We start from the raw sequence: 27579 nt of genomic DNA, 5'->3' as shown, positions 1-27579 counted from the left end.
AAAAAGGAAGGTGTAGGTTTACAATTAAGCATTGCCTTTGGATGCCCTAAATGTGGCTCCAGCTACTTCAGTGTCTTGTGATCAGAGCTTTAAGACCTGCCAGCACCTAGTTCAAAACACTGCTCTGATTGCCCTTCACATCAGCTGTACGCAGTGTATCAGCTACTTACTGCATTAATTCGTTGGGTCCCATCTACACCGCTGAACAGGTTTGCCTGCCTCTGTGTTGACAGCCCCCTTTCAATTGCTGCTGTCTCAACATGAGAATGTCATTAGTGACAACAAGCACCATTCAACCACATGCAGAAGCAACCACAATTACCCGAGTGACAGCAAAGCATGCAACTTACCAGAATTGAGCAGGATGATGGACTTAAGGCACACAAATTCCTCCCCTTGAAGGTTCATCATGCGAAACCTAGCAGCAGTAGCCAGCAGCATGTCAAAGATTTCCACCATGCCCTCTACACATTTCCCTTGATTCCTGTGTGAATACCATCAAAGGGGAGATATTCACATCTTTAGCCTGGTGGCAGCACGAGCTTCTCGTTCCCCTGGATCATTCCGCTCCAATCTGATTTCATCAGTTCACTAGCTAGCACGTGACTTCCCACTCTGTGTTCGTTTGGTGTATGTGTGATCACAAAAGCATAGTTCTCAGTATCCCACATGAAATGAATAAATAATTAAATACTATATTCCCCCCCCAAAAATGTCAATTTCATAAACTCATCACCAAAGCATTACTGTAGTGGCACATATGAGATTGACTCAACCAAACATTTACATTGAATTAATAAGGATTGTAATTATTTTTTTATGAAAATTTAGTCTGCAGATTTTCTGGTCATGGAATTTTAGATCACTCAACCCAAGCTATTCTATGATTCTATGATTTACATTGCGACCTTTTACCAAAAATTACCTACTTTTACTTTTATTAGGATTTTCTGAGTGAAATTTTAACATATAAGACTTAATGAGTGATCAGATCTGCTGTTTAAAAATACACTATTTTTAGATACAGCTTTTAAGAACAAAATTTTGAATACCATTGCTATAGGAAGATGCAAAAGAAATTTCAAATTATCACATGGCTATTCCACTATAATTTGTAATGTGAACACAGGTTGAGCGTCTCCTAATCTCATTGTGACAAAAACAATGCTGACTACCAGCATAGACGCACCTGCCTCGGTCCTTATACAGTCATGCTGTTGAGACCCTGTAGCTAATGTCTAAACCCACACCAGACCCTCAGACAAAGCAGTCATCTTCCTTTGACTACAGCCTGAGAAAATTCTTTGCACTTAATCATGCCTAAACCTAAAACTGAGTCAAAGAAGGAGAGGGTGTATCTGTGAGCACTTGTGCACCAATCTCCTTTCAAGTTCAAATCCCTATTCAGCTTAATTTGGTGCTTGAACTTAAATTTACATCTCCCTTACGCCAGAGCATTGCCTACGAGCCAGTGACTATGGCATATGACAGAAGCTATTTTATCTGCTTTCAGAGATATTTAAACAAAGCAGGACAATATCAAGAAAACAAAGTGAGAGATAGTCCCTTAAAACAGCCAGTAGGGTGTTGGTTAAAATACAGTAATATTTGAAAATCTGGGGTCCCAAGCAAGTCTTCCAATCACTGTTACAACAGCACAAGTTCTCTGACTTTTCTGTGAGAAAGAGATGATCCAGCCTTGGGAACGGAAATAGTAGAAAGGTACGTTTAATAAGGAGGATGAACCCATCCTGAGGCTCCTTCTCACCTCAGGTCCCTGTGGGCTACCAGGCAATTGCACGCTAAACACCCTGAGAAATGCCTAAATCTCCCCACGCATTTCACCAGCACTTAGCTCAGAACTAGATTTCCATTGCATGGCAGGCACCCAGCCACAAGCTGCAACATTTGGCAACGCAACTTCTATGGCCTTTTCTCATTCTTAAAAATTTTGCTGAAGAGACGGTGGTTTAAACTATAGCAGCTTTTCGGGTATGACCAGAGACACTGATAATTTCACATACTAGGTTCCCACAGATGATGGTAACAAGTGCAGTGTAAAAGGCCGTGGACAAAAGTATAATTCTTAAGATTGGCAGGCTCAATGCTATGTTCCATGTAAAGTGTGTGGTGTCTTTTGCGCCCCCATTTACAATGCCCTGACCGATGAGCTGAACTAAAGGACTGATCGCAGCCTGGTATATCCGAACATGGCTTTACTGAAATTCACAGCTCTGCCTCGTTTGCCTGAAGGCTGCATCTGAACTCAGACAAGGAATTTTCAATGATTTGATGACCAATCAGTTATACTGTTCAGTGCTGGATGTGGAGAGCTCTTCAGCAACGACCATCTTGCTGCCCTGACGAATCCTGCTTAGGCAGAATAAAGCTGAAAAACTGAACTGGTTGGATTCAAGTATATTCCTCCTCTGTTTGGACATCAATAAAATAAACAAAGGCAAAGTAGTATTTAATAGCACCACTGTCAAATAAAAAACAAATAAAAATCAGGCACTCCAAACAAGGCATGAGAATATGAACAATTACTATTACCTGAAAATCTGTTTTGTGTGCTAAAATTTAAATCCTATGGAAGTAAAATAAGCATGACTTTTTACAGTGGGGCAAGTTCCACTGCTTCTCATACAATATTTTTGCCTGTAAGTAGAGAAAGATTAACTTTGCATACATGGAGTTAAGCACAGTTTCAGAGGACTAAAAGCCTTTGATAGTTTTTCATTAACTTAAATAATGCCCCAATAAAGGTTAGTTTAAGAATTTAGAATTTCAGGATTATGCAGAAAGGAAAAGTTTCAGTGGATCATATGGAAAATGACCCATATTAAAAAACCCTCCACATCTTCATGTCTGGCTAAGACATTTACTTGCTCCCTAAAACCCATCAAACTACTCCCAGCCAGTATTCAAAACAATCCAAAACATTACAGTCTGAACAAATTGCAAAATTTTCATATCCAAGACCACAATTCAAAGAGAAATAGTAAGTTATTTGTAAAATGAGACCTTTTAAAATGCCGTATGGCAACTCATAAGATGGAAAAGACATTTTGATAGCAAGTAAGAATTATTCCCAGGTACTTTTTACAAAAATAGTTTGATGGACTGTAGTTTAAAAGACCAATATTCCAATCAAGATCCTCTTGCTGACAAGTAAAACCTCTGGACAAAAGTGTCTAGTCCTGCAACACATAGTCCATGTGCCTAAATCTCTATGTGTGTCTATTTCCCAGTGACTGAACTCATATGGTAGATGATAAATAAAAATTACATAAATTTAAGAGATTCTAAATACTTTCTAATCTCTTTTGCTTTGCTAACTGCTGTGTGTGAAATACCAGGCTACTCCATAAGAAAAAGAAGAGTAACTATTTAAGTACTTTAGATGAAGTTAGACACCTAGCTTTAGGTATTCATGTGTGCAAGCAACAATTTAGACATTTCTGCTTTATTTTCAGAGTTAGGCAGCAGATCCAGTTCCACAGAAATCAGTGGGAACTGCAGGAGCTTAGTATCTTCGAAATGCAGGCTTCTAATCAAATGTTTTTATTGTCTAGGCTACAACACTGGTTTTCTTTGTTAACCAGCAAAACCTATCTGAAATAGGAATCTCCAGTTTTCCTGAACTGCCTTCTAACTTTCTAACATATGCTGATAGTATTATCACATCTTCACAGGTATACGTCCAGTTGATAGGAAGGCCTATCTAGGAAGGCCTAGATAACTTTCCTGGAGGACAAATTAAGCAATAGATTTGAAAATTATCCTTATCCTACCATCATGCTGTTGTCTTTGTGTGCTCTCAGCTTACTGAAAACAAAACAATAAAAGCCTGTTTACTGCAAAGTGTCAGAGTGTATTCTCAGAAGAATCCTTAACAATTGGCTACTGGGAAATGTTTAGGAAAGTTAAAGCATGTGAATTAAAGGTCTTAAGTTACTGCATAAAAGTACTATGTGCATTAACTTTAGTAAGTCTACAGAATCACAGGATTATCCAGGGTGGAAGGCAACTCAGGATGTCTTTAGTCCAAGCTCCCACTCAAAGCAGGGTCAGCTCACTCAAGGCTTTACGCAAGTCTGGTATTGAAAACCTCCAAGGATGGAGACTGCACAACCTCTCTCAGCTTAATTATTTTCATCATCTTGATTTTTTTCTCCCCTATATTCTGTCAGAACCTCCTCTGCTTCAGTTTATGACTCCTGTTTCCCAGTCTTCCATTGGGCATTTTCATAAAGAGCCTTGATAACCTTCTTGTAGATTTTAGGCTAGGCATGCTCAAAAGCCATCTCTTCTCCAGGCTGAGGAAATCCACTTCTCTCAGCCACAAGGCATGTGCTCCCACCTTGACGGTTCCCCACTAGGTTTACTGAAGTTTATTGACATCTTTCCTGCAATGAGGGGTGTAAAGCTGGATGTGGTATTCCAGATATGGTCTACTGAGTGCCAAATAAAAGCAGAATAATAACTTCCCTTGCTCTACTGCCTACACTACCACTGATACAGCCCCAGACACTGTTGGCCTTCACTGCTGCCATGTTGCAGACTGGCTCATGCACAGATTGCTGTTCACCAGCCCCCCAGGTCCTTTCCAGCAGAGCTGTTCCCCAGCTAGTTAGGCCCCAGCTTGAACAGTAGCAGTGGATTAAGTCCATCACAGGTGCAGGATTTTGCATTTGTCCTGGCTGAATTTCATGAGGTTCCTGTCAGCCCATTCGTCCAGCCTGTCTAGGTCTACCTGTATGGCAGCTCTGCCCTTGGCCATATCGCCCGCACCCCCTACTTTGGTGTCATCTGCAGATTTGAAGACAGCGCACTCTATCTCCTCCTCCAGGTCATTGACAAAGACATTTAATAGGACACATCCTAGGATAGACCCCTGAGGAACTCACACTGTAACTAGTATCAAGGTGGAGTGTGAACCGTTAATAAGAGATCTAGTCAATTTTATCACAGAAGGCAATCAGGTTGGTCAAGCACAATATACCCTATATCTATACTAATTCACACTCACCATCTTCTCCTTCCTGTTCACATAAACAACTTCCAAGAGAACTTGCTCTATGATTTTCCTCGTGATAGAAGTGATGCTGACTGGCCAACCTGTAGTTTCCAGAATGTCTTTCTTTCTTCTTTTGGAGATGGGTGCAACATATGCCTTTCTCCAGTAATTGAGGACCTCTCCTGGTCTCCACAGCCTTTCAAAGATGATAGAGAACAGTCTCACAATGACATCATCCAACACTCTTGGATGCAGCCCATCCCATGGACTTGTATGTGACAAGACTTCTTAAGAGATTCATGACTCAGTCCTCTTTTACTAACTCATTCCTCTCCTCCTTGAACCCTGTACGTAGGAATAAGAACCTAGATTTTATTTAAGTCTTGGAAAACCATAGATATCAGGAATGTCTTTTACAGAAACACAGGATCAAGACACAGACAAGTAAATATTAACAGAGAAGGGTGTTTAGGTGAGGGGCACAGGGACTCAGGGGATGTTCTCATCAAACTTTCCATTCAAAGGGAAAAACCCAAGTAGACACAGATATACCCATCAAACCAAAGCTTGACTGTGTATTTGTTGTCTCTCGGGCTTCTTTGATCATGGTACTTCACTTGATGACAAGGGACTGCCAAGAAGAGATGGGATCCACCAAACTAGGAGAGGAAGGGTCATCTTCACAAATGGACTTAGTAACTTAGTGAGGAAGCCTCTAAACAAGGCTTGTCACAGGATGTGTTCCTAAGTCTAAAGGTAGGTTAGGAAACAGGGGAGGTACAATTGAGAAAAAGTTGCAGGGACAACACTGACATCCCCAGTCAGAAGGGAGGGTATTCACAGACTTAACTCAAATGCCTGTGCTCTAACACAGAAGGAGAATTGGAAGTCCATACACAGTCAGACAGCTGTGATGAGACTGGAAACACAGAGGCTTGGCAGGATAGTACATAGATCAGATAGCACATATGATTGGAGAATTGTCATGGATGGGTACAACTTGATTAAGAAGGACAAGTATGGAAGAAGAGAGGAAGAACTTGAATTCTACATAAAGGGAGACCTTGATTGCACAGACTATGAGAAACCAGAACCACAGAAGTCAGAGACTCTGTGTATAGGTCAGAGGAGAAATTAACACTAATGATTTGCAGGGCGGGAGGGGGTGCATGGGGCAGGGATTGTTACAAACTGTGTCACCAAAAGTATACAGTGGATAAGTCTTTCTATAAATAACTCGTAGAAGTCTCCCAATCACTGGTCTGCAGTTGTGGAGAATTTCTACATGGATAGACTGCAATCATTGGCTGGAAGGTCAACATAGTATTGTGCAAGTAATCCAGGGAGTTTCTGAACTGCGTTCATGATGACTTCCCAACACAAACAGCACAGTGGCCAACCAAGGGCAATGTTCTATTGACCCACTCCTCACAAACAATGAGAAATTGCTGGTGAATATGGCCACAGATAGGAAATTTGGCTGCAGCAACCCTGAGATGTGATTGAGCTCAGGATCCAGAGGTCAGTAACAGAACTATGACTCTGGGTTTCTGAAGAACAGACTGCAGTTCATTTAGGGAATTGCTAGGCAGAATATTCTTGGGGACATGACGGGGAAAAGTGTCAAGGGAGCTAGACAATATTTTAAGGAAAACTTATTGAGAGCTCAGGAACATGCCCATCCCATCTTAGAGAAAGATCAGGTATTTCAACAGAAGATCCACTTGGCTAAGCAAGGAGCCCCTTAATGAACTAAAAGGCAAAAGAACATATAAGAAATAGAAATAAAAGCAGGCAGCAAAGGAGGAGTACCAAAGCACTGTTTGAGCATTTATATCTAAAACTAGTGAGGGACACGGAGGGTAACAAGAAGGGATTTTACAAGTATGGCAGCAACAAATGGAATTTCAGTGAGAAGGAAGAGTTGATGAATGGCGGGGGGGAAACCTACTGACTGACTACATGAAATAGACTGAAACACTCATCAGCTTTTCTTTTTTTGTGTGTGTCAGATTTCACTGGCAATGCCAACAGAAGCATATTGACAGGTTAGGGAATTGCTTAGAGAACTCGTAATTACTCTCAAGACTAATTCCAATCTTTGAAGCCAAATGGGGTTCATTTCAGGGTGTTGAAATAGTTGGTCAATGTATTCATCAGGCTACTATCTATCACTTAGCAAAAAATCATGGAGATCGAAAGAGGTCCCTGACAAATAGTAGAACTCAACTTTGACAAAATCAAGGAGGATCCAGGAAACCAGATTGTGCTTGGCCAACCTGATTGACTCTATGATGAAACAATTAGTTAAATGATCAAAGGGAAGGTGGTGGGTGAAACAGAATTCATCTGTAGTAAGGCTTTTGGTTTACACCATTCTTATCTGTAAGCCAGGGAAATACAGGCTGAGCAGACACACAGATACCTGGGTGGAAAATAGGCTGGATCACCAGACTCAAAGTGTAGCAGTAATGGTTCAACACCTAGTTTGTGGTAGGTAGTAAGTACTCCAGAGACTGACTCTGGAGCCAATGCTGTTTCATATATTTATCAATAATCTAGATGATGATGAGAAGTTCATCTTCAAATTTGTGGATGATACTAAATTGGGGCTGGAGGGAGGTTGATACACTATGTAGCACAGCCTCAGTGCTAGAGGGACCCTTGAGGAGTGAACCAACAGAAACTTCACAAAGTTCAACAAGGAGAAGTACAAAATTCTGCACCTAAGGCCAAATAAACCTGTACATGAGTACAGGTTGGAAAAACACTGGACTGAGCAGCAACCCTCCTGGAAAATGGAAACCAAATAAAATAGAAGCCAACAGCATTCTGTCATTGTGGATGAGGCAAATTGCATGCAAATTATGTTAGGAAGAATGTGGCCAGAAGAACAAGAGAAATTATTTTCCCCCCACCTCTACTTGGTCCTCCTGAGGTTATGCCTGTATCCAATTTCAGGCCCCTCAGCTCAAGAAGGGTGCTGGATATCTTCTCCTGTTGTGGAGGTGATCAGAGGCATGCAGCTCATGGCCTACAAGGAGGAGTTGAGTGACTGGATCTGTTCAGTCTGGTGAGAAGGAAGCAAAGTATGTAGGGAAGGGGGCAGACAAAACTGCAGTCTACAACTGCTTGAAGGGGCATTACAAACAGGGTGTAACCAAGGTCTTCTCAGGAGCAGTGAATGTTACATCAAAAGGCAACTAACTGCTGTAACCTACAGCTTGGAAGGTTCAGGCTGGATTGTAGGAGGCTGGTGCAACCCTGGAACAGGTACCAAGTGGGGCTGTGTATTCTCCATCCTTAGAGACCTTCAAGAAAGCTAGACAAAGTCACAGCTGGCCTAAGCTGGTGTTGGCAATGGTCTTGCTTCAAGAAGGAGGTTGGACAAAACTATCTGCAATCAAAATTTTTCTTTCTAAAGTAAATTGCTGGAGAAGTTCCTGAAAGAGTTTAGTTTCAGAGGGTACCATTAGAAGCAAGGATTTATTACTGGTGTGGAGCTTTTTAACCAAGAATCCAAACATGCAGTCAGCACGTGAGTAAAGAGTAAAAGCAATCCTTAAATCATACAAATAAGGTTTGATGTACTAATGCAGTGGTAAAAAAAAAAAATCATCATCATATTACAGCCATTTGGCTTCATTTTATGCATAAATCTGGCACAGAATATAAAACAGAGAAGAAAAAATAAAATTTAAAAGTTAAGCCAACTTTCTCATACTTCAAAATCTCTTCATCGGTTTAAGCTTGCACTGTATTTTGGTTTGAACCATTGAAGGTTTGGAAGCAGTACAATCCTTTTTATTCATTATAGTCTATTCAATCTCAGAGCATATTTTATCAGCATTTTATCCTTTTACACCTCATTCTCATACTTCTATTATATTTGGTTAGGATTTATTTTAATTCATTAACTTATTCAGTCATGGCACAGGCAAGGAAGAATGTCTATCCGTCCAGAGGCAAGGACACAAATTCAGAGGGAGGAAACCTAAAGCGAGAGCATATACATTTTTCAAAGTTACCTTCACGTATTAGTTTGGCTTTCTGTTTTTTATTTCTTTCTTTGGGATGGTGGGTAGTTCACTAAAATCTTTTTCAGTTGATTTACAATACTGTTGCAGTAATTATTTCTTGTTGTTTAAACAAATAGAATATTTTTGGCTACTGACTCAAAAATATGTACCATTTGTGTCAGTGCATGAATCACAGTCTGAGAATCACTCACAGCTGGGCAACTGGAGAAGTACTGGACTGGAATTAGCATAATTCAACATGGAATCCAGTTTTTTTCCTTTCAAGAATTTCTTGAAACAGACATTTGCCAAATAAGAAATAAAACTGAAATATCAGTTCCAAACATAATTTTGAGGGAGAAAAAGAGGCAGGAGCAGAAGGGATCCCTAAGAGCAAGGCTCTCTTTTTCTCCACTGAGCTGGGAGGTTACATTTATACCTTTTCACATAACCCACTCTGAGTCACTCCTGTTGACATCATCATTTCCCCAAAACAGGTTGAAAAAAGTGGTTACCCACGCACAGCAGCAGTTTTCACCCAGCACAGCACTCTCTTCTACAGCAACAAAGCAACAATTAGGATTGAGCCTGGGGTTCAAACAGGCAATTCCTACCTCCTCAAGTACTGAAAAAATTACCATCCCATCATACTCTGAGGTTTGCTAATCTTTTGTGGTGTCTCTTTTGCTTGCTCCTTGAGCTAGCTCTGAACCCAAAGTGGTGGCTAATTCACACACTAAATGAGAGATGTTAAAACAAAGCCAAATAAGAGAGGAAATTCAGGAAGACTGGGAATAGATAAAAGACAGAGCAGAACCATTATATCCTGTGCTATTTCTGAAGCACTGATGAACTGTCAAAATATTTCAACGTTTTTTTATGTTCTATCCATTAGAATATTATTACAGGCTTTATGCACAGGTGGTGCTTGTCTTCAAGATGTGATGGTTTTTATATACATTAGTTCTACTAATAAACATCAACAAACACTTTCTACTCCTATGTAAAGTGATGCACTAAAACAGCTTAAGGAAGCAGGGTATCAGGAAAGCTCCATCTCCAAGGTTTTAAGACCAAATCAAGAACATCCATCAGGATGCTTTAAATACTGCCAGACAGGCATTGGAGGGCTACTTAACTAACTGAGGATTCCCCCTTTTCTACAATGCTACGCTTTATCAATAATTAAAAGATGAGGAAATTGTTATTAGTGGTGAAATTTTACTTCAGACCATCCTGCATTTAACCAGTAGCGCTGGAGATTGTGGAAAAGGTTAGGGGAAAAGTAAGCAGGAAAAAAATAAAATCTGAAAAAAATTAACCCCCAAAGCTCTAGAACAAAACAACAATCTCCAAAGAACAGGAGGCAAAGAGAAAAGCAGGGACTACCACGAGTAAACTAAACCACAGTATCAAATGAAGAGAAATGCTTAGCTTATTTATTGTTCTGTGTCAGTACTCATGAGGATAAATAGCATTTTGCTTTAAAAAATGGCTGTTTTGATCACAACAATTAGGCTTGTACAATCACACAAATCGACCAGTAAGTGGTAGGTGGGCATTAAGGTGTCAGCTTCAGAAAGAGAGAAATTAAAGATACAAGACTTGTTCTGTAGTGGTTCTGTCGTGTTGTTTTCTCTGTGTGTGGTTTTGGTTTTTTTTTTTTTAAATTGGCTTGTTCAGGAGCCTTTATTACTAAAGGTGGTAGCAAAGTAATTCAGAGGTAGCAACATCTTTTACTCATCCCATTTCTCCCTGAACACTGGCTTTCAAATGACACACCCTGAAGAACTTTATAGACCACAGTCAATGGGTGGTATTACATCCTGCTGTCCCTGGAGTGTAGTATTAGGAGCCCTTTTTTTCTTTTTTGATATAAGCTTATTAGAACAGAGGTTTGGATCAATTGCTGGCTAAAATGTATTCAAAAGTTTTAAAGTAAGTCCAAGATCTAAAAGTCATCATTGACAAATATTTGCAATAAATATGGATTAGCTCATTTATAAATTAAGAAACAAAAATCTAGTTTAAAGTGGTTTTCACCTACAGTTAGTCACAGAATACCAAAATTACTGAAGTTGGGAAGGCTGTGTGGACATCATCTAGTTCAATGCCACTGCTCAGAGCAGGGACACATACAGCAGGCTGCTCAGGAACATATCTTGTTGGGTTTTCAGTATCTCCAAGGACTGAGACTCCACAACCTCTTGTCCTGTGTCTGAGGAGAATCTTGCTCTGTCTTCTTTACTTCCCCTCTGATCAGGTATTTATGCACATCAGATCGAGGTCTTCTCAGACTCTCCTTGTATGAGAGATGTGCCAGTCCATTAATCATCTTTGTGTCCCTTCACTGGACTCAGTCAAGTATGTACATGTCTATCTTGTACTGAAGAGCTCAGAACTGGACACAGCACTCCAGATTTGCCTCAGCAGGGCTGAGCAGTGAGGAAGGATCACAATCTGTAGCTGCTCGTAATGCTTTTCCTAATGCAGCCCAGGAGGCCATTGGCGGTCTTTGCCATGAGGGAGCATTGCTGGCTCGGAGAGCCTCCAGTTGTATTGATTTCCCAGAAAATGTATGGAGCTCCCCCCATCATGCTGTCCTGTAGGCACTTCCATATTTATGTGCATACACACCCTTAGGGTGGTCTCCTACTACTACATTTTGTTGACTATAACATCTCTCCTGTCCACATCACCCTGAACCCTTTTCTTGCCAGCCTAGTCTACCACCCACTCGATTGCGGGTCATCATCTCCCTCTTCTGTCATTCCGGGTTTAAAGCTCCCTCAGCAGGTTGGCCAGCCTGTGGAAATCACGCTTTTGCAGCACTTGATGAGGTTGATCCCACGTCTTCCTAGCCATCCTCGATCCTCAGAGCAGGTTCCATGATCGTAAAAGCTGAATCCTTGTTGTTGACACCAGCTATGCAACCAGCTGTTGACCTGCAGGATCTGTCCACTCTTCCTCAAGCCCTTTCTCCTCAGCCACCCCAGTGGATTGACCACCTGGGCTCCCATGCTCTTGACCCTTGCCCTTAGAGCCATATAGTCATGACTAAGTGTCTTTCCCAACTAGATCAACAGAGGATCATCTACCTAGGCAGATAAAGTAAGAGTACACTATACACTTCAGCAATGGTGAATCAGGCTTGAAACACGTAGACAATTAACTACTAGGCACCTTTTTAATTATTTTTGCTTGGTAAAATATGATGTGAATGGATCCACAAATATGTCAGATAGGAAAAATCTCTAAAATGCTGATATAATAATTCTAAGAGAACTGATTATTTGTTGTCACATTTGAGACTTTTATATTAGAAAATTATTATGAAGGCTCTCCATTTGGGAATAATAAAGTTAAAATAGTTGGCTAAAAAATATTATTGTTGTCAGGAAGGCCTTTTTCAGTTTAATTTACATTCAATCTGAATCACCTTAAAGCCAAAAATATTTCAAAATTCTCTTCATATCAGAAATGCAAAGAAAGTTTAATTTTTGAAAGATCTACATCTCAACTCTGCATGACCTACAACTGGGACCTGATCTTCCCAGGTCAGTGTGACTAGATGAACAAGCAACCTTAGAATGTGTGTAATGGCTATCTTCAATCCAGAAATTATATCATTCTCTCTGAAAACTTCTGTTTTGTGCCTACAAACCCACCCAGAGAACCTCTTTTTCTAACAGCTGAAAATTGGCAAGATCATAATGAGAGGGGGTTTTGGTTTTGGTTTTGGTTTTTTAAAGAGTTCATTACTTTGAGCATTACCCAGCACCAAACTCTGGAAGGGTCTTCCTGATTTATGTTTAGGTTGTTTGAATTATAAATCCAGTAGTCTTTGAATTTTGCTCCAAGGCACAGTAAAGACTAATTTACAATAAATAGAAATTATTCCTTTTGCATTGTTTTAAGATGTATAATTCTGTCTCTTGTAATATTTTCTTCATTTTCTAGTGTCTACAATACAATAATACATCTCAAAATCCAATAATAAAGTGAAAGATGAAAGAGAAATGTAATTATTTCAAGAGATTCCTTAAATGTCTACAAGTTGATCCATTCAGCTTTAGCAGGGAAGTAGACTGATGACAGGATCATTGTTTGAGTTGGGTTTCCAGCACAGAATCTGTTGCTATTAAAGATAGGATGAAAATGAAATGTACAGTTGTTTTTCAAATTTATTTTGAAGTGCAAATGTGGATATACTTGTTGCCTATGGGTTTTTTCCCTTTGAAATAAATAAGAGCAGCAGGTCACTAATGAAACATTCTGAATCAAGCATCTGTGACCACTTTGCTTCCATTTTTCTAATAAGTCAATGGTAATTAATGAATCCACAATTACACAGTGCCAAAAAAAAATGATGTGCCTTTACTTAAGTGACAGACAAATGTGATGTCCTCAGGCATTTGGAACATTTTACAAGATGAGTGACTAGCAAAATATACTCAGATTTCATCCTGATGCGCTTTCATTGTATTTAATCTTCTGTCTGTCAAAACATTGGAAAGCACTATCTGCACAGAAAACTTAAAAGATTCTTTTCAGATGTGGTGACAAAATTTCAGACCAAAGCCATGAAAGCAGTAAATTATTCTGCTGCCCAGTCATACAGTGAATGCTGTAAGTCTTTATGCTATTAGTACTAGCTGCAGTTTAAAGAGATCCATGGCCTCCTGCCATTGCTCAGTATGAAAGTCAGTAAAGGGAAAATTCTTCAGTTTCTTCTGAAAGAATGAAAAAGCTCCATCAAGCACTGGAAGAGGAAGTGAATGAGAGTTTCCAAATTAAAAAAAACTGAACAGCAGACTAGATTTCTCCATAGAAAGAAGGAAACAACCTGGCAGAAACACTGGAAATACTGCCTACATTTAACTGAAATTTTGTAAGTCCCTAGACTGATATTTTGCTGCTAGACATTTTTTGCAATCACAATAAGAAAATAACATTACAACATAACATAAGAACAGCTGTACTGGCTCATATTAAAGCTGTATTTAGCCCTGGGATAAACATAGAGGCATTTGGATCTGCTGATTTCAAGTGACTATCTCTAGTGCTAGATTGGAAGAGACAGTAACTTGTGGATTACCATACATCTTCTCATCGTGCTCATAACTATGTGATTCCTATCATCTCTACTTTCCCTTCTTCTGTTGAGCATCATAGGCAGAGAAGTCTATTTAGTTATTCTTTGTACCAAAGCTCATCTCTCTCTTTGATTACCTATGCAACCCCTCTGGGTACCTTTCCTTTGTTTTCAATATTCCTGTTAAGATAAGGAAAATCAGACAGGCATGGTTTTCCAAGCACAGATGCAGCACAAATTTAAACAGTGCAACAGCAATGATCTGTACTAATTTTTTTCCCTATTGTAATGATTCTTGGGGGGAAAGCTGCAGTCTATTTACTTTTCAACTGCTGGCGAGCAAAGAACTGCTGGTTGCATAGAAGTGACTACTGTTAACAGCGAGATGGAAAAATCAACTCAGAATGAAGATTATGAAGATTAGGATTATTCTTTTCCTATATGCATCAGTTCACATTTGTCTACATAACATTTGCATCTTGTTCAATACTTTTTGGAAATCAAACAAGATCTCCCTCATCCATTTGCTTGTTAATTTCTTTAAAGAGCTCCAATGTATTCATGACACATGGCTTCCCCATGCATGGTGACTCTTTACCACTGTGTCATGATTATTCACACCTCAGCCAATTCTCTTCTTCAGACGGTATCCCATCAGTTTCCTTACAATAGTCACCAGGCTTACTGGTCAGAAGTTCCACCCACCTTTTTAAAACGCAGCATTGTGTTTCCCATTTTGCTGATACTGAGGATGTTTCAGGTGAGAAGTCATCCACCTCAGTCAGCAATTCAGCTATTTCTACCATCAGTTTCTTTACAATTAGGTTTCAAACCCTTAAGCAACCTCTGATCAGCATGATATTTAAATGCAACAAATCCTTCAAAAATATAATAATATATGACTTTCTTATTCTTGAAGAAACACTACATTTTCTTCAAAATTATAAACAGCCTATTGTCGGCCTGACAAATTTCAGCCCTGGTCTAATAACATTTTTAAGATCTAGTTTCTTGGGAACCCTCCAGACAGGAAACATCTGGTTTGTGCCACTAGAAACACAAGCCTTTACTTCCAACTTTGCCTTATACAAGATACTAATTTTCAAACACAGAATATAAAAGATAAATATCCTGGGCTTTCTTTGATTGTATCAGGTTCTGTACATTAATTGCAAGCACTGTTAGTGTGCCATTGTATTTCCTGATTGGGCCTATTTTTCTAACTATAATTATTGTCATTTGAGCTTTTTTAATAACATCAGTTGTACACTATAAAAATGTACCAGTTATATGTAACTGGTAGACTGCTGAATTCCTGACTTTGAAACAAGACTCAAGCATTTAGGTAGTGTGTTAACAGAACCAGAAAGGGTGCATTACCCCACAGAATGCCCTATCTAATTACAAGGCAGAGTGGGCATAGAAAGGGATAATGTGATGATATTCATCCATACAGAAGGCAGTAGTCTACATATACTGGCAGCTTAATTGTTGTATAATTTTTTTAACAGGCAAAGCAAGATTTTAAGAAGGAACTTAAAATGAATAATAATAATAATAATCTGCTTTACAGATATTTTCAAAGAGTCTTCCAAGCGTGAACTGTAACATAGGAAAATTATAGAGGTATTTATTTGAAAATGTAACAAGTAGACTCTCACAGAATGAGAAAAGACAGTCTCTAAAAGATCTTCAGAGACAAGACAAGCTCATATTTAATATGACCCAAGCTGGAGGAGTGAGCTGGGAGAAGAAAAACCAGATTTGTGCAAAAAAAGAGCAAAGTTGGAATGTTATTTTTATGGCATTTCAGACAGTTGTGAACAAGACAAGACTATTTATCTAGCCAAAATGTAAAAAAGTCGCATAATAAAACTTGATGTGACCTGAGCTTTATGTATAGATGTATACAAATGACTATCTCTCTCCAATTCTAGACAGAAAGAATCTGTTAGAGACAGGAGAAGCCTGAATGTGAAAAATGAAAGGGATGTGCAAACAGAGAGGACGTCTGCCACAGAATGATCAGAGAGAGGTAGAGGTGTACGCAAAATGTAGTAAAGCTCCATATTAAGAGTACTGAAATTGCACTAAGTCCAGAAAAACACAAGTTAGAGATAGAGCTAGGTATTACCATCTGTAGTTGGTGACTCTGGATTACAGACAGTAGCTAAATTAATATTTGCAGATGCTATTAACCCCATAGATCAAGTAACAGAGAAAGTGTGATGGGGGTTCAGGACAGAATGCTGTGGATGAAAACATTGAAAAGGATTATCCTGTAAAGAACATGCTGAAGGGTAAGGAGAGAAGAACAGATGAAAGGAAATTGTACTAGAGCATCCATCTTTTCCATTATTTCAGCCTTTCAATCAGATGATTTCATTATTTAGATCAACAACAATAATGCATCAAACAATTTCTGCACTCTTGTAGTATTTGCCCGAATACTTGATGCAGTGGATGGACTCCATTGAGTTAAACAGGCTTTGAATCAGTCTCTGTCCTGCCCTCCCAAATCTGACAAATAATATACTTTTGCCCTATAACATTCTCAAAGGCAACTTGCCTAAATCAAATTAGCACATCAAACTATTGTTAGCACTAATTAGCTAGTAAATCAACAGTTAGTTAACTAATTAGCATATCAGTGCTCCCAAGTCAAGCAATTTATTATTTTAGTTTTAGCAAATATCCCTACCAAGTAGAATGATGCAAACATATGATCCCTTAGAAACATGTTTCTTATTATTTGAAAATGCGAAGATGTAATAGATTTACATTTTTAGAAACAGTCCTTTCTGAAAGTCAGAAAACAAAGAGCCTGTTTTGATTACGAAGTTAATTTTTGAGCCCTAAAGTAGTATGTGGTTCCTGTTGCATGCAATTGTTTTCTTTAATCCAGCAGACTTGGTTTAAACTGTGTGAATCAACTGCTCAACCTCTATTTTATTCAGAGCATAGGGATTTTTATTTGAGGTAGACCAAAGTTTCTAGTGTTTCCCTAGCTGTTTTTCTTAGCTAAGAGGAGGAAAAATAGTACTCTGGCTCTGCTCTTCAGTTTTCACTTTTTTCTCACAACCTGTATTATGGACTATGGAACAGATGGGTTGGTCTTTGGAAGCTATATTGCACTTTATACTAATTTTCAATAATATGCTATACTTACTTCCCTACAGTAGCAAATTTTACTTCCTATGTGCACTAAGAAATTATGTTAAAACTGTTATGTTTTCTTGAGAAGACTATACTTATATTTAGGCAAGCAGATATTTTCTGTAAACAAAATGAGAATGTCTTTTATATGTATCTAGTTCCACAGCTCACAGATCATGTGCTTACACAAGCGGAATAGGGTTCCCTAAGGCAGTAGATACTTCTCTATTCCTATGAAATATTATACTTTATACTGTTAGGCATTATCATTTATCTTTTACTAAGATACGAAAAGTAAACCAATAGAGGGGGGAAAATCAAAGGATTAACACTGCACAAATGCAAACATCAAAACTCAGGACCCCGTAGTTAACAGAGCAAGCTGGTCAAAAGACGTTTTTCTGCTAGTAAGTGTTTTGATTCATTCACTCAGCTAATGGTTGCAGTAGCTGAAGGCACCGCCCTTGACTTCGTGTTGCCATCCCCTTGCTGTAGCTCACTGCCCCTGCAGCCATGTGATGAGATCAGAAGCACGTCCAGCTCTTAGCTGCCTCACCACATACTCTAGCTCTTCAGCAGCTTCCTCCACCTTCCGTTTACACCAAGAAGCCAAAGTCTGCACTGAAGTGACCAGTGTGCACAAATCAGCTTTCTCCTGCCAACTCTGCTATGTGGGCAGTGGTCTTCAACGAGAGGACTACCAATAGCTAGGATAACTCTTTAACCAACTGTTTCTAGATTTGCCACAGTCATTTGCCAAAACCTCTGCTCACTGGTTATTCTCTTTCAACACTCTTTCCCAAGGCTGAAATGTTTCATGACCGGGTAAAAAGAGAACTTGAGTTTACATTAAGGTAAATAGAATACATTTTAAAAATCTATCAATCTTCCTGCTTTTATTTGTGAAGACTGCCAGCTAAAATCCAGGATATTGTATGGCAGAGATGCATATTTTTCTCTCTCACTTAGACACAACTACAGCATATTAGCAAGACTGACTAAGAAAGCCTTAAGGCAGCAAACAGGTATGTGTTTTACATATTTGACTCTAGTTTTCGGGGCGGGGGGGGAACACCTTAATGTATTCTCTGCAAATAAGAGACTCTTCCAGGATTTTCTTCCAAAAGTTTGTCTGGCTGCTTGGATAAACCAATTCTAACTAAGAGTAACTAGGAGTATTTTAGGTAAGCAGAAATAATTATCTGAAATAAAGTGATTATGCTTCAGTATTTATTTTTAATTTAATTTAGTTTTGCAAAAAAACAGATTCTTGTTTTTGTACAGATTTGTACAGATTGTAAGAGAGATTTTCTGCTGCCTTTGAAAGAAAGCACTTCCAGCAGCAGGCAACTTTCACATGTGTTACTTGTCTAATAAATGACCAGCATCACATTCCAGAGCATTTGTAGTTTTTTGAGAGTTCCTTTTCCAGTCCCACCTACTACCACCCTGTTTAACTTACGATGTACTGTCATGTAGTATCAGCAAGATGACTACAAGATAAATATTAATATGATTGCAGTAGAAATACATTAAATTAAATAATTCACAGCAACATGCAGACTGACCTGTCCAGTAATAGGTTAGGTGCAAATAAAAGCTTTCCTGGGTGTTCCATGGAGCGCCAGACTAAGCCAATCATCAGTATCTCTAACCAGGCACATTCCAGAAGATGGACCTGATCATGGAGTGTTAAATCCACAAATCCTGAAAGAATAAATAGGAGACAGTAAAAACACTCCAGGTTTGTAAGTGGAACATTATTCAGAGAATCAGGTTAGAAAGGGCATTGGAGCTGGATAGCCAAAAAGAAAAAGCAATAAACCAGACATTTGTCCTCTTTACATTTCAGGCTGAGTTTTGTCTATTATTAGGTCTGCTGTGGCTCCATCCTACAGAACAGTCAGCACTTTTGAGCACCATGGCTGTGGCCTGGCTGCACCCTGCCCCAAGAGCAGGGCAAGAGCCAGGTGAGCATCTCCATCCCCACGCCTGCTGCTAGTGACCTGGGAAGCCAGGTGCATGCTGCAGAAAGGGGCAGTGCCATGCTGCCTGGGTCATGATGGAGGGAAAATGGAAAAATGCCTCTTAGAAAATGAAATTATAGCTCTAATCAGGTAATGCCAGACCACTTTTCCTGGTGGAATGCTCTTTTACAGACTTGTGAACAACTCACCATACTGCAAGTGCCATAGCTGTGTGGAAGAGGGCCCAGTTAACAGCGTTTCAAATAAACTAGGAAGAAAATATTGATCACTGCACAATCAGAATTCACTGATGAACCACTTGCTTATATTTCTATCGGACTATAGCACCTGGAGGAAGGAGGTGACCTCTCTTACTCTGTATTTAAACAACGCTAGAAACAATGAGTGCCGAATGAAGTGGTTGCTTATAGCAATACTGAAATATGAATATGAAAATAATGATGAAGGTAGATATGAAAGCATAATGACAGTGGTCATTCCTGTGTTCATTTCACGGAACAGATTATATTATTCTCTGTTTGAGATTCTCACTTCTCATGAACATTACTTTAATCCAAAGATATAACTGAAGGGGAGATGGCATAATAGAATTCATTAGATCCTAGCATAAGTTATTCTTTAAAATTAGCATGAACTCACTAAAACGAAATTTGTAGAAGTTCCCTTAAAATAGATCTTATTTATCTTTTACTCAGTGTTATGAGTGAAACACATTATTGAACTTTGCCATATTTTTTTTTTCAACTGCAATTGATCCACATTAGTCTTCAAAATGCAAGTTACAGGGTAAACTACCTCATGAGCCCAGTAAATGGCAGTGATTTTGCTTCTGTGTTGTGTCCTCCCTAGAGGTATATACTGAGTCAGTTTTGAGGAATATACCTGACATACTCTCTAGTACTATCTTGAGGAAAAAAGGGGGGGCGGGGTGGGGAAGGCACATACTTAGTTAAATGTTGTGCTATGAAATATATTTTTCAAATAACAAAGAGGAAGAGAATGAACAAAATATAGTTCAAATATAGTTCACAATAACTTAGAAAATATTATGTTCTGCAAAACAGTCATTGATAGAATAATTTTTAATGAAAACATCTGAGAGCGCTAATCAGCCTATACATAAAGAATCATTCAAAAAAAAAGGAAACAGCTTTGACACGTCTCATCTATCAGTTATTAGGAGTGAATTTAGACAGTTGCTCAGTACCTGTTATTTTTATGAAAGTGATAACTATTGGGGGGGGGGGGGGTAGTTGTCTTTTCCTGTATTTTTCCTTTATTACCAAACACAAAAATGACTTTCAGACTTCACAGGCTGATGGAATGGCATTTGCCTGAGTCACCAAACAGCCTGAAACAATAGAGCTGAAACTTAAAAGAGCAACATTCTTAACTACAAAGCATTGATTACAGCACTCAGGAATGAAATTGGCAGAAAGAAACTGCTGTCTATATATGGGGAACAAACAATAAACACCATATTTCCTATTTAAGTATTGCCTTACTATGACAACACATAATAATAGTGTTTTCATCTATGCTTGAAGAGTGCCACAGCAACACAGGGACACAAGTCCCCATGTGGTGTCTGAAGTTTGCAATCAGTCCATTACAAGTCAGTTATATTGCCATAATTTTATGTGGCTGCACACTATGCTACAGCAGATTGCTTTGATTGTTGCAGAAAAACTGAGCTTGTTACAACTGTGGCAATTCACTTGCCTGTAAAACTCTGCTCATTCTACAGTATTCTGGATTCCAAAATGCTTTGCTTTGTTCTCCACACTGTCTTGGCCTTTATTTTTACTACACCTATTCTCAAACCCCTTTTAAGCCCTATCTTTTTATTAGCTCTACTTTTCCCCATCCCCACATATGAAATTTCAGATTGCACCGAGGCTAAGTAATCTGCACAAAAACTAAAGAGAGAAAGTAAAAAAGAAAACTAATAAATTACCTCACTAGTATTGTAGAGGAGGGATATTTTGTTAGCCTGCTCTGAGAATAGAAATCTACTGCCCAACAATGCTAACATCTTTTAAAGTACCTGAATGGGAAGACTTTGCATTAAAAAGTTCTAGAAGGATTGGCCAACAATATTATTGCTGTCTGGAATATTAACTCTGATTTCAGTGAAGCTAAGGAAGTTTCAAAAAACCAGGATGAAAAAGAAAACTGATTGTGAGTCCATAGTTTAAAACATTAAATGATCTGTCAGCCTGACATCTACTTTGGGTTCTATAACAAAACAGCTAACACAAACCTTGATTAAAGCAGGTTTAAAAGTCTGTAATACAATAATACACATCAACTGTAATTCATTAAAAAACCTCATCAAATTAACTTGATGTCTTTTTAGGTGACATTGTAAGTTTAGTTTATAAAAATAATAGTTTTGATGAAACAGACTTCTATGAGACATTTGATTTCATTAAAACATGCAACAGATTAACTGAATTAATATATTTTAAATGACACATCTCAGTATGTAATAGCAAAAGGGTAATGAACTGGACTGAACTAAACCAAAATGTTTCTAGAGGAATGCCATACATCTTACTTCTTTACACTAGGCAATTTTTGTAATGATGACATGGAAAAAACAGAAATCATGATTCAGATGTCATGCTGGCATGTGGGAAATAATGCAAACAGCAGGTTGATAGTGTAAGGAATCTAAATTACTCACTAGCTTCATCATAAAAAATACAAAGACATAAGTTTAGAACCAAGAACATATATATATGTATAGGCATATATACAAGATAGAAACACTAGCAGCTATGAAGAGGACTTGGAAATGATGGAGAAGAATCAGTCCAGTTTGAGCTTCCAGTGGAAACTACATCTAATCAAGATGATGAACTTTATAAAAAGCCAGGGAAACTCTGAGAGAGTAAGGAAGTTAAATTACCTCTGTGTTACCTGAGTCTGGTAACCACTCTTCAAGTGGGATGAGACAGAATGATAGCGAAACATCAAAGTGAATAAAGCATTGAAAAATATGCCCTCTAGTGAGGAATAAGAGGAATTTAGATACTCTTTGTGAAGCTAAATAGGCTAAAGGGGTTAAAGGACTGCAATGGGCAAATACCTAAAGAAAAAGAGAACAGTATTACAAAAGGTAATGGCATAACATACAGAAGCTCATGACGGAAGCTATATCTGCCCCAAACCAGACTACAAATGAGGGGCCATCGTTAACAACAAAAGTAGGTATTATCTATGGAACCTACTAAAGTTCCATGAATTTGCTATCATTAGTAATGTTAATCAAGATTTAATTATTATTTTTAAGACATACTCTTGTTCAAGCAAGCTAATTCAGAATAATGTTACAGAAGGTTAATTTAAATGATGAATAAATCATTAGTCACTTCATCACTCAGAGCATGCTGCACTTTAATGTCACTAAAATTATGTGTAGATGTGCACTGCATTCTCAAATACCAGTGTTCTTTCAATGCTGGCAAGTTTTGAAAGAAAAAGTATTTTTGAATCCTAAATTTTGGTTATTGTGCTTTAAGGAAAAAGACCTTCATTGTTGATAAATTAATTAATTGCAGCTTACGGATATAACCTATATCTGACTCCATACACCAGACTGACAAATTGCATGACCTTATGAGACATGTCAAAACCCTTGTGTGGCCAAAAACCCACAAGAGCTAGACTGCCACTAAGCCATTCATGTATCATATGCTTGGCATGAGAAAGACGCTTACAGAATAAAAGCCATGACTGGACCATTCCTTTTTCATATACATATAGATTAACAGTATTTTTGAGTGATTGCCAACACAGAACACAATAACTGTGCCATGACCTCTTGTATAAATATGGAAATCTGAACTTCTGAAAAGCCAGAAAGGTCTTCTGAGCACTCAGCTAAGAGTAGGTGGCAATTAAATTTATATTATATGTAGAACACAAAATGGTAATGTTCAAACTAAACTGATTATCCTTTCTAATATAAAGCAGCAGTATGTGCCGCACCAGTGACAATATGATACAAATCTCTCTCTTCCAGACAATAAGACACCCTGAAGCAGCAGTGTGTCATAGAATCATAGAATCATAGAATGCTTTGGGTTGGAAGGGACCTTGAGAGATCATCGAGCCCAACCCCCCTGCAGTAAGCAGGGATTGAACCTGTGAACTTGGCGTTATTAGCACCATGTTCTAACTGAGTGTCCATGGAGGAAAAGCTATAAAAAGCCCTACTTTGGCAAGCATGACTCTCTAGAAGTGACATTAGACTTGGGAATCCAAAATTCTATTACCCTACCATCCTAAAAAAGGAAGGCAGCAACGACCTGCAATAGGTATGAGCAAATCTCTTTGTAAACTGGGAATTTGGGCAATTGCCCAAAGGGAAGGGTTGCCATGAAAGAGCACAAGGACTACTTGGAGTAGTTTGTCCAGTAGGTAAAACATATATCCCTGACCGCAACAGAGAAGTGGGTTTTGCACAGGATAGATTGGTTGCAGTAAGGAACATAAAGCTCAGATGGTTTTCATTTATTGCTACTGGAACATACATTGTGAACCCTGCAGTCCTCTGAAATAATCACCAATGACATATATATATATATATATATGTCAAATTTTACCAATCAAATATTTCAAAACTAATAAATTCATCATTTGACTTAGTGACTTTTGACCTAATACGTGGCTTTCTATTTTATCAGAAACAAGTTCTCTAGCAATTAACATTCCCTGAGAACCAACATCCAGTGTCATTGCAGATTTAATCCTACAACAGTAAGTCCTGTAGTGGGTACTTACTATCATTTGGGGATCATTTAATTATCATCATTTTGCAGCTTCTACTAATATTCTTAAGACATAACTACAAGACATCCAGACTATTCCTCTTCCCACAACAAATGCTAAAGCAATCTTCTTTTTTCACCTGATCCAACTGTAATCCTACCTATATGTTTATACTATAGGTCTTAATTATCATAATGGGTACCCAAAATATAAATCTCAGCCAGTTTTTGCAAGACTATAAACAACATTGTACCATAAAGAATGACTCTGTCTCCAGGTGCTTTGAAAGAAAGTAAAGCAAAAGCAGTACAAAAGTTTTAAAAGCAATAGCAAAGGTCAATCCAGCAAAGTATTCCATTTACAACAGCAATTGATACCAGATGCTTACGGCAAAACATACAGCAGGACAAACATATGCTTCTACAGAAAGCTTTCTCGGGCTCCAGTGGTATGCAGCTCAGGAAGTTCCAGAGCCAAAGCTGGTCTTTTTGTGCTTAATGTCCCTTAACATTTTTCCTCCAAGTTTGTCCAGATGCTATCTAGAACCCACTTAGGCATTTAATCCACTTCAGATTTTTTATATATTCTGGAAATAGCACTCTCCAGTAAGAAGTTTCACACTCTAAATTAACACTAGGAAAATAATAATCTCCTGTTGTTCTGAAAAAAACCCTCTCTTACTTTCATTTGATGCATCTAATTATTTTAGTGGAATATACCATCATTCCCTAGGTCATCAGCTCACTGCTAATCTTCACTTTTCCAAACATTTTTAGTATATTCAGTCATTCCTCACATGAAAGTTATCCTGTTCACCTTTGAACTTGTCCTTCTTGGAGCATTTTCCAGTTCAACTATATTCTTTCAGACACAGTGAAACAAGGACTGTGGTTTTTCAGTCTGCCATTGTCTTCATCACCTTAGCCAATTTAATATCATATATAATTTTTATCACCACTATTCATGCCTTTTCTTCCAGATAACTTATGAATATACTGAACAACGTAGGCCTAACTATTGAACTCCAAAGGTTATCTCTTTCCTAAATGTCCTGTCTGCTTGTCTGGAAAGTCTTAAACTTGATAGCAATAGGAATTTTTATAACATCTCCTATAGCAAAAAATATAGAAGGTTATCCTATACAAAAACATTGTGGAAATCAGAATATTCCTCCATCATGTGTCTTAAATTTGCACAGATGAACCACTATTTTTTTTTTTCTATTTTAATGCAGTGTTTTGAAAAGTGGCAACAACCACAGAAAAAGGCTGTTGTTTACAACTCAATACAGTATCTCAGCTATGCAATGGTCGTGTAATAGGCCACATTTGGAACAAAACACTAATTAGGTTGGCAAAGACAGCAGGAAAGTAGTGGTGAGTGCTGCAACCTAATAGCTAGCAACCATTCAATAAAGCAACCAAATTAAGAGAGGTTTATATAGACAAAAATATCTAAGTAGATGAAACAGACAAACAGAAAAATAATTCCTACAATAAGTTCTGTTCTCAAGAAACAGCCAGGAAGAGGAAAAACAGCATCTGTTTCTCCTAACCTAAAGTACATTGGAGGAGCAATAGCTCAGTCACCACTGATCACGAGGCGGTATCTGTTCTTGCTGCAGTGCCACGACCTCCGTGCCCAACCCCTCCACTTCAAGCAGAGAGGTGAGACAACATCTACGCATTTATCTGGTACATAAGATGACATTGTGGTCTGAGCTTGCGTGGATCACTCAGCCTCTTCAACCCTTAAGGCTGAGCCCTGATACCTCTTAGTTAAGAGGTGGCTAAAAGCTAAGTGGCTAAAACTCGCACCTTGACTATAGCCTTGTCTGTACACAACAAAAGCAGGGCAAAACACAGTCCAAGGACAAGTGAATCAGAGAATCACAAACACTGTTTTCATGAGTCTCAGTATTCACACAGCTATTTCTATAATGCTACTTATTCCTGCTGCTTTCCACAGATCTTCAGACCAAAATTATAAGAAACTTTTTTTTAAGTTCGCCCTCCTGAGGGCACTTAAAGTATGACATGGACCTATTAGCTTAATTGTTTACACAACTTCAGTGTTTTAAATCAAGACCTGTTTTGAGGACTGAGGATCAAAAATCTCTAAAATCCAACATTTTCAATCCAAATGTTTTGCTAAAAAAAATCAGTCTCATTTCCTTTTTTTTATAAAGGGACCTTACTTTTGTTTCTGTAAGTGGGGTCAGAAAAAAATTAACTACAATTTGCTGAGTTCCAGGGAGGAAAGTCTGAAAGGCAAACACAGAGCAAGTGGCACAATTGTAAGAGCCTCTAAATACTTTGCTCTTTCAGAATTCTCTATTTTCATTGCCTGTATAATTCTAATATAGCAAAATGCCAATCCAAATTTACACACTGTCTCCTCTAAGCCTGAACAGTCTGTCAGAAATGAAATGAGATGAGATCAGAGAGAACAGCATCGGCTCTTAATTACTGTTAATTCCTTTTAAAAATTTTACTTCATATTTGTCATTTTCAGCTCTAATGGTTCTAAACCTCTTTATGAAAAATAACAATTATAATTTACAGGTGTAAACATACTATCAGTTAGGGATGTTTGGGGTTTTGGGCAAAACCCAGAAAGTCAGAATGATCATGAAGCCCTGCTTTCACAGTCTGTATTTGTACTGAAAGTCAAGCTCAAGCAAGTTTTTGCCCTTCTCCTCCGTGGGAGGTTTCTGTCCTCCCTGAGCTTGCCTTAGGAGACCTGCCTTACGGTTTGACGGGTGTACCACCCCAGCCAAAATCCCCACCCGACGCTGTCCCTGGAGCAGGATGCTGCAGGATGTCACATTTGTCACTTCTATTTCAGATCCCATTTCTAGGAGCTGGTCTGTTCTGCTTCCACCTAAAAGCTGCACCATGGCAATTCCAAAATGCATTTCTCAGGTAAATAAGAACCGTTCCAACTGTTTCGGGGAATGTGTAAAGTTATCACGACTTCACTCAATGCTTTCTGCTTGCACAAAAAGTGCATACCTTTTCTGGCCTGTCCGGTCCATATCTTTTCAGCATGAGGAGACTAAAAAGTTCCTGAGGCCATTTCTGGTCCAAATAGCCAATGCCTCATTTAGGACAGGAATCTCTCCTTCCCTCTTCAGGTACACACCAGTCTTAACTATGACCGAATGTACCCTGCATACATCAGGTTTCTTCCTCGCTGTGCTCTCCGTGGCACAGACGTGGCTTGGAGAGAAGACAAGCTGGGGTGCGTTGTAGCTCAAGCCCATGGCTGACACACAGCACAGACATACCCAGTGAAGCGAAGTGCTTTCATGTCCTGACTTTCCTTGCATGTGTCACTGTGTCTGCCTTGACTAAAACACGGTTTTTATTTTGCAACTGTTTCACTTTGTTAACCAAAGATTATTCCAGAAAGTGCATTAGCAGTACCAGTTAACACAAATACATTGATGTCTTCCACCAGGGAACATAATAAAAGTAATCGGCACTCACATAGCACTTTACATTTTCAAAGGGCAGTAAA

The 27579-nt window shown here is 38.6% G+C and overlaps 1 protein-coding gene across 1 annotated transcript in view; it reads right to left on the bottom strand.

The window, feature by feature from the left end:
- ESR1 (estrogen receptor 1) overlaps positions 1-27579 on the bottom strand; it is a 117505-nt gene that overhangs the window by 6370 nt on the left and 83556 nt on the right. The window contains exons 5-6 of the mRNA XM_075707028.1: positions 18859-18997; positions 351-484 (exon numbers count right to left, since the gene is read on the bottom strand). Coding sequence (XP_075563143.1) covers positions 351-484; positions 18859-18997 — 273 coding nt within the window. The remainder of the gene's footprint in view (positions 1-350; positions 485-18858; positions 18998-27579) is intronic.

Source organism: Pelecanus crispus, chromosome 3 (assembly GCF_030463565.1).
Source record: "Pelecanus crispus isolate bPelCri1 chromosome 3, bPelCri1.pri, whole genome shotgun sequence".
Lineage (NCBI taxonomy): Eukaryota > Metazoa > Chordata > Aves > Pelecaniformes > Pelecanidae > Pelecanus > Pelecanus crispus.
This window is presented reverse-complemented; position numbering and strand designations above follow the sequence as displayed.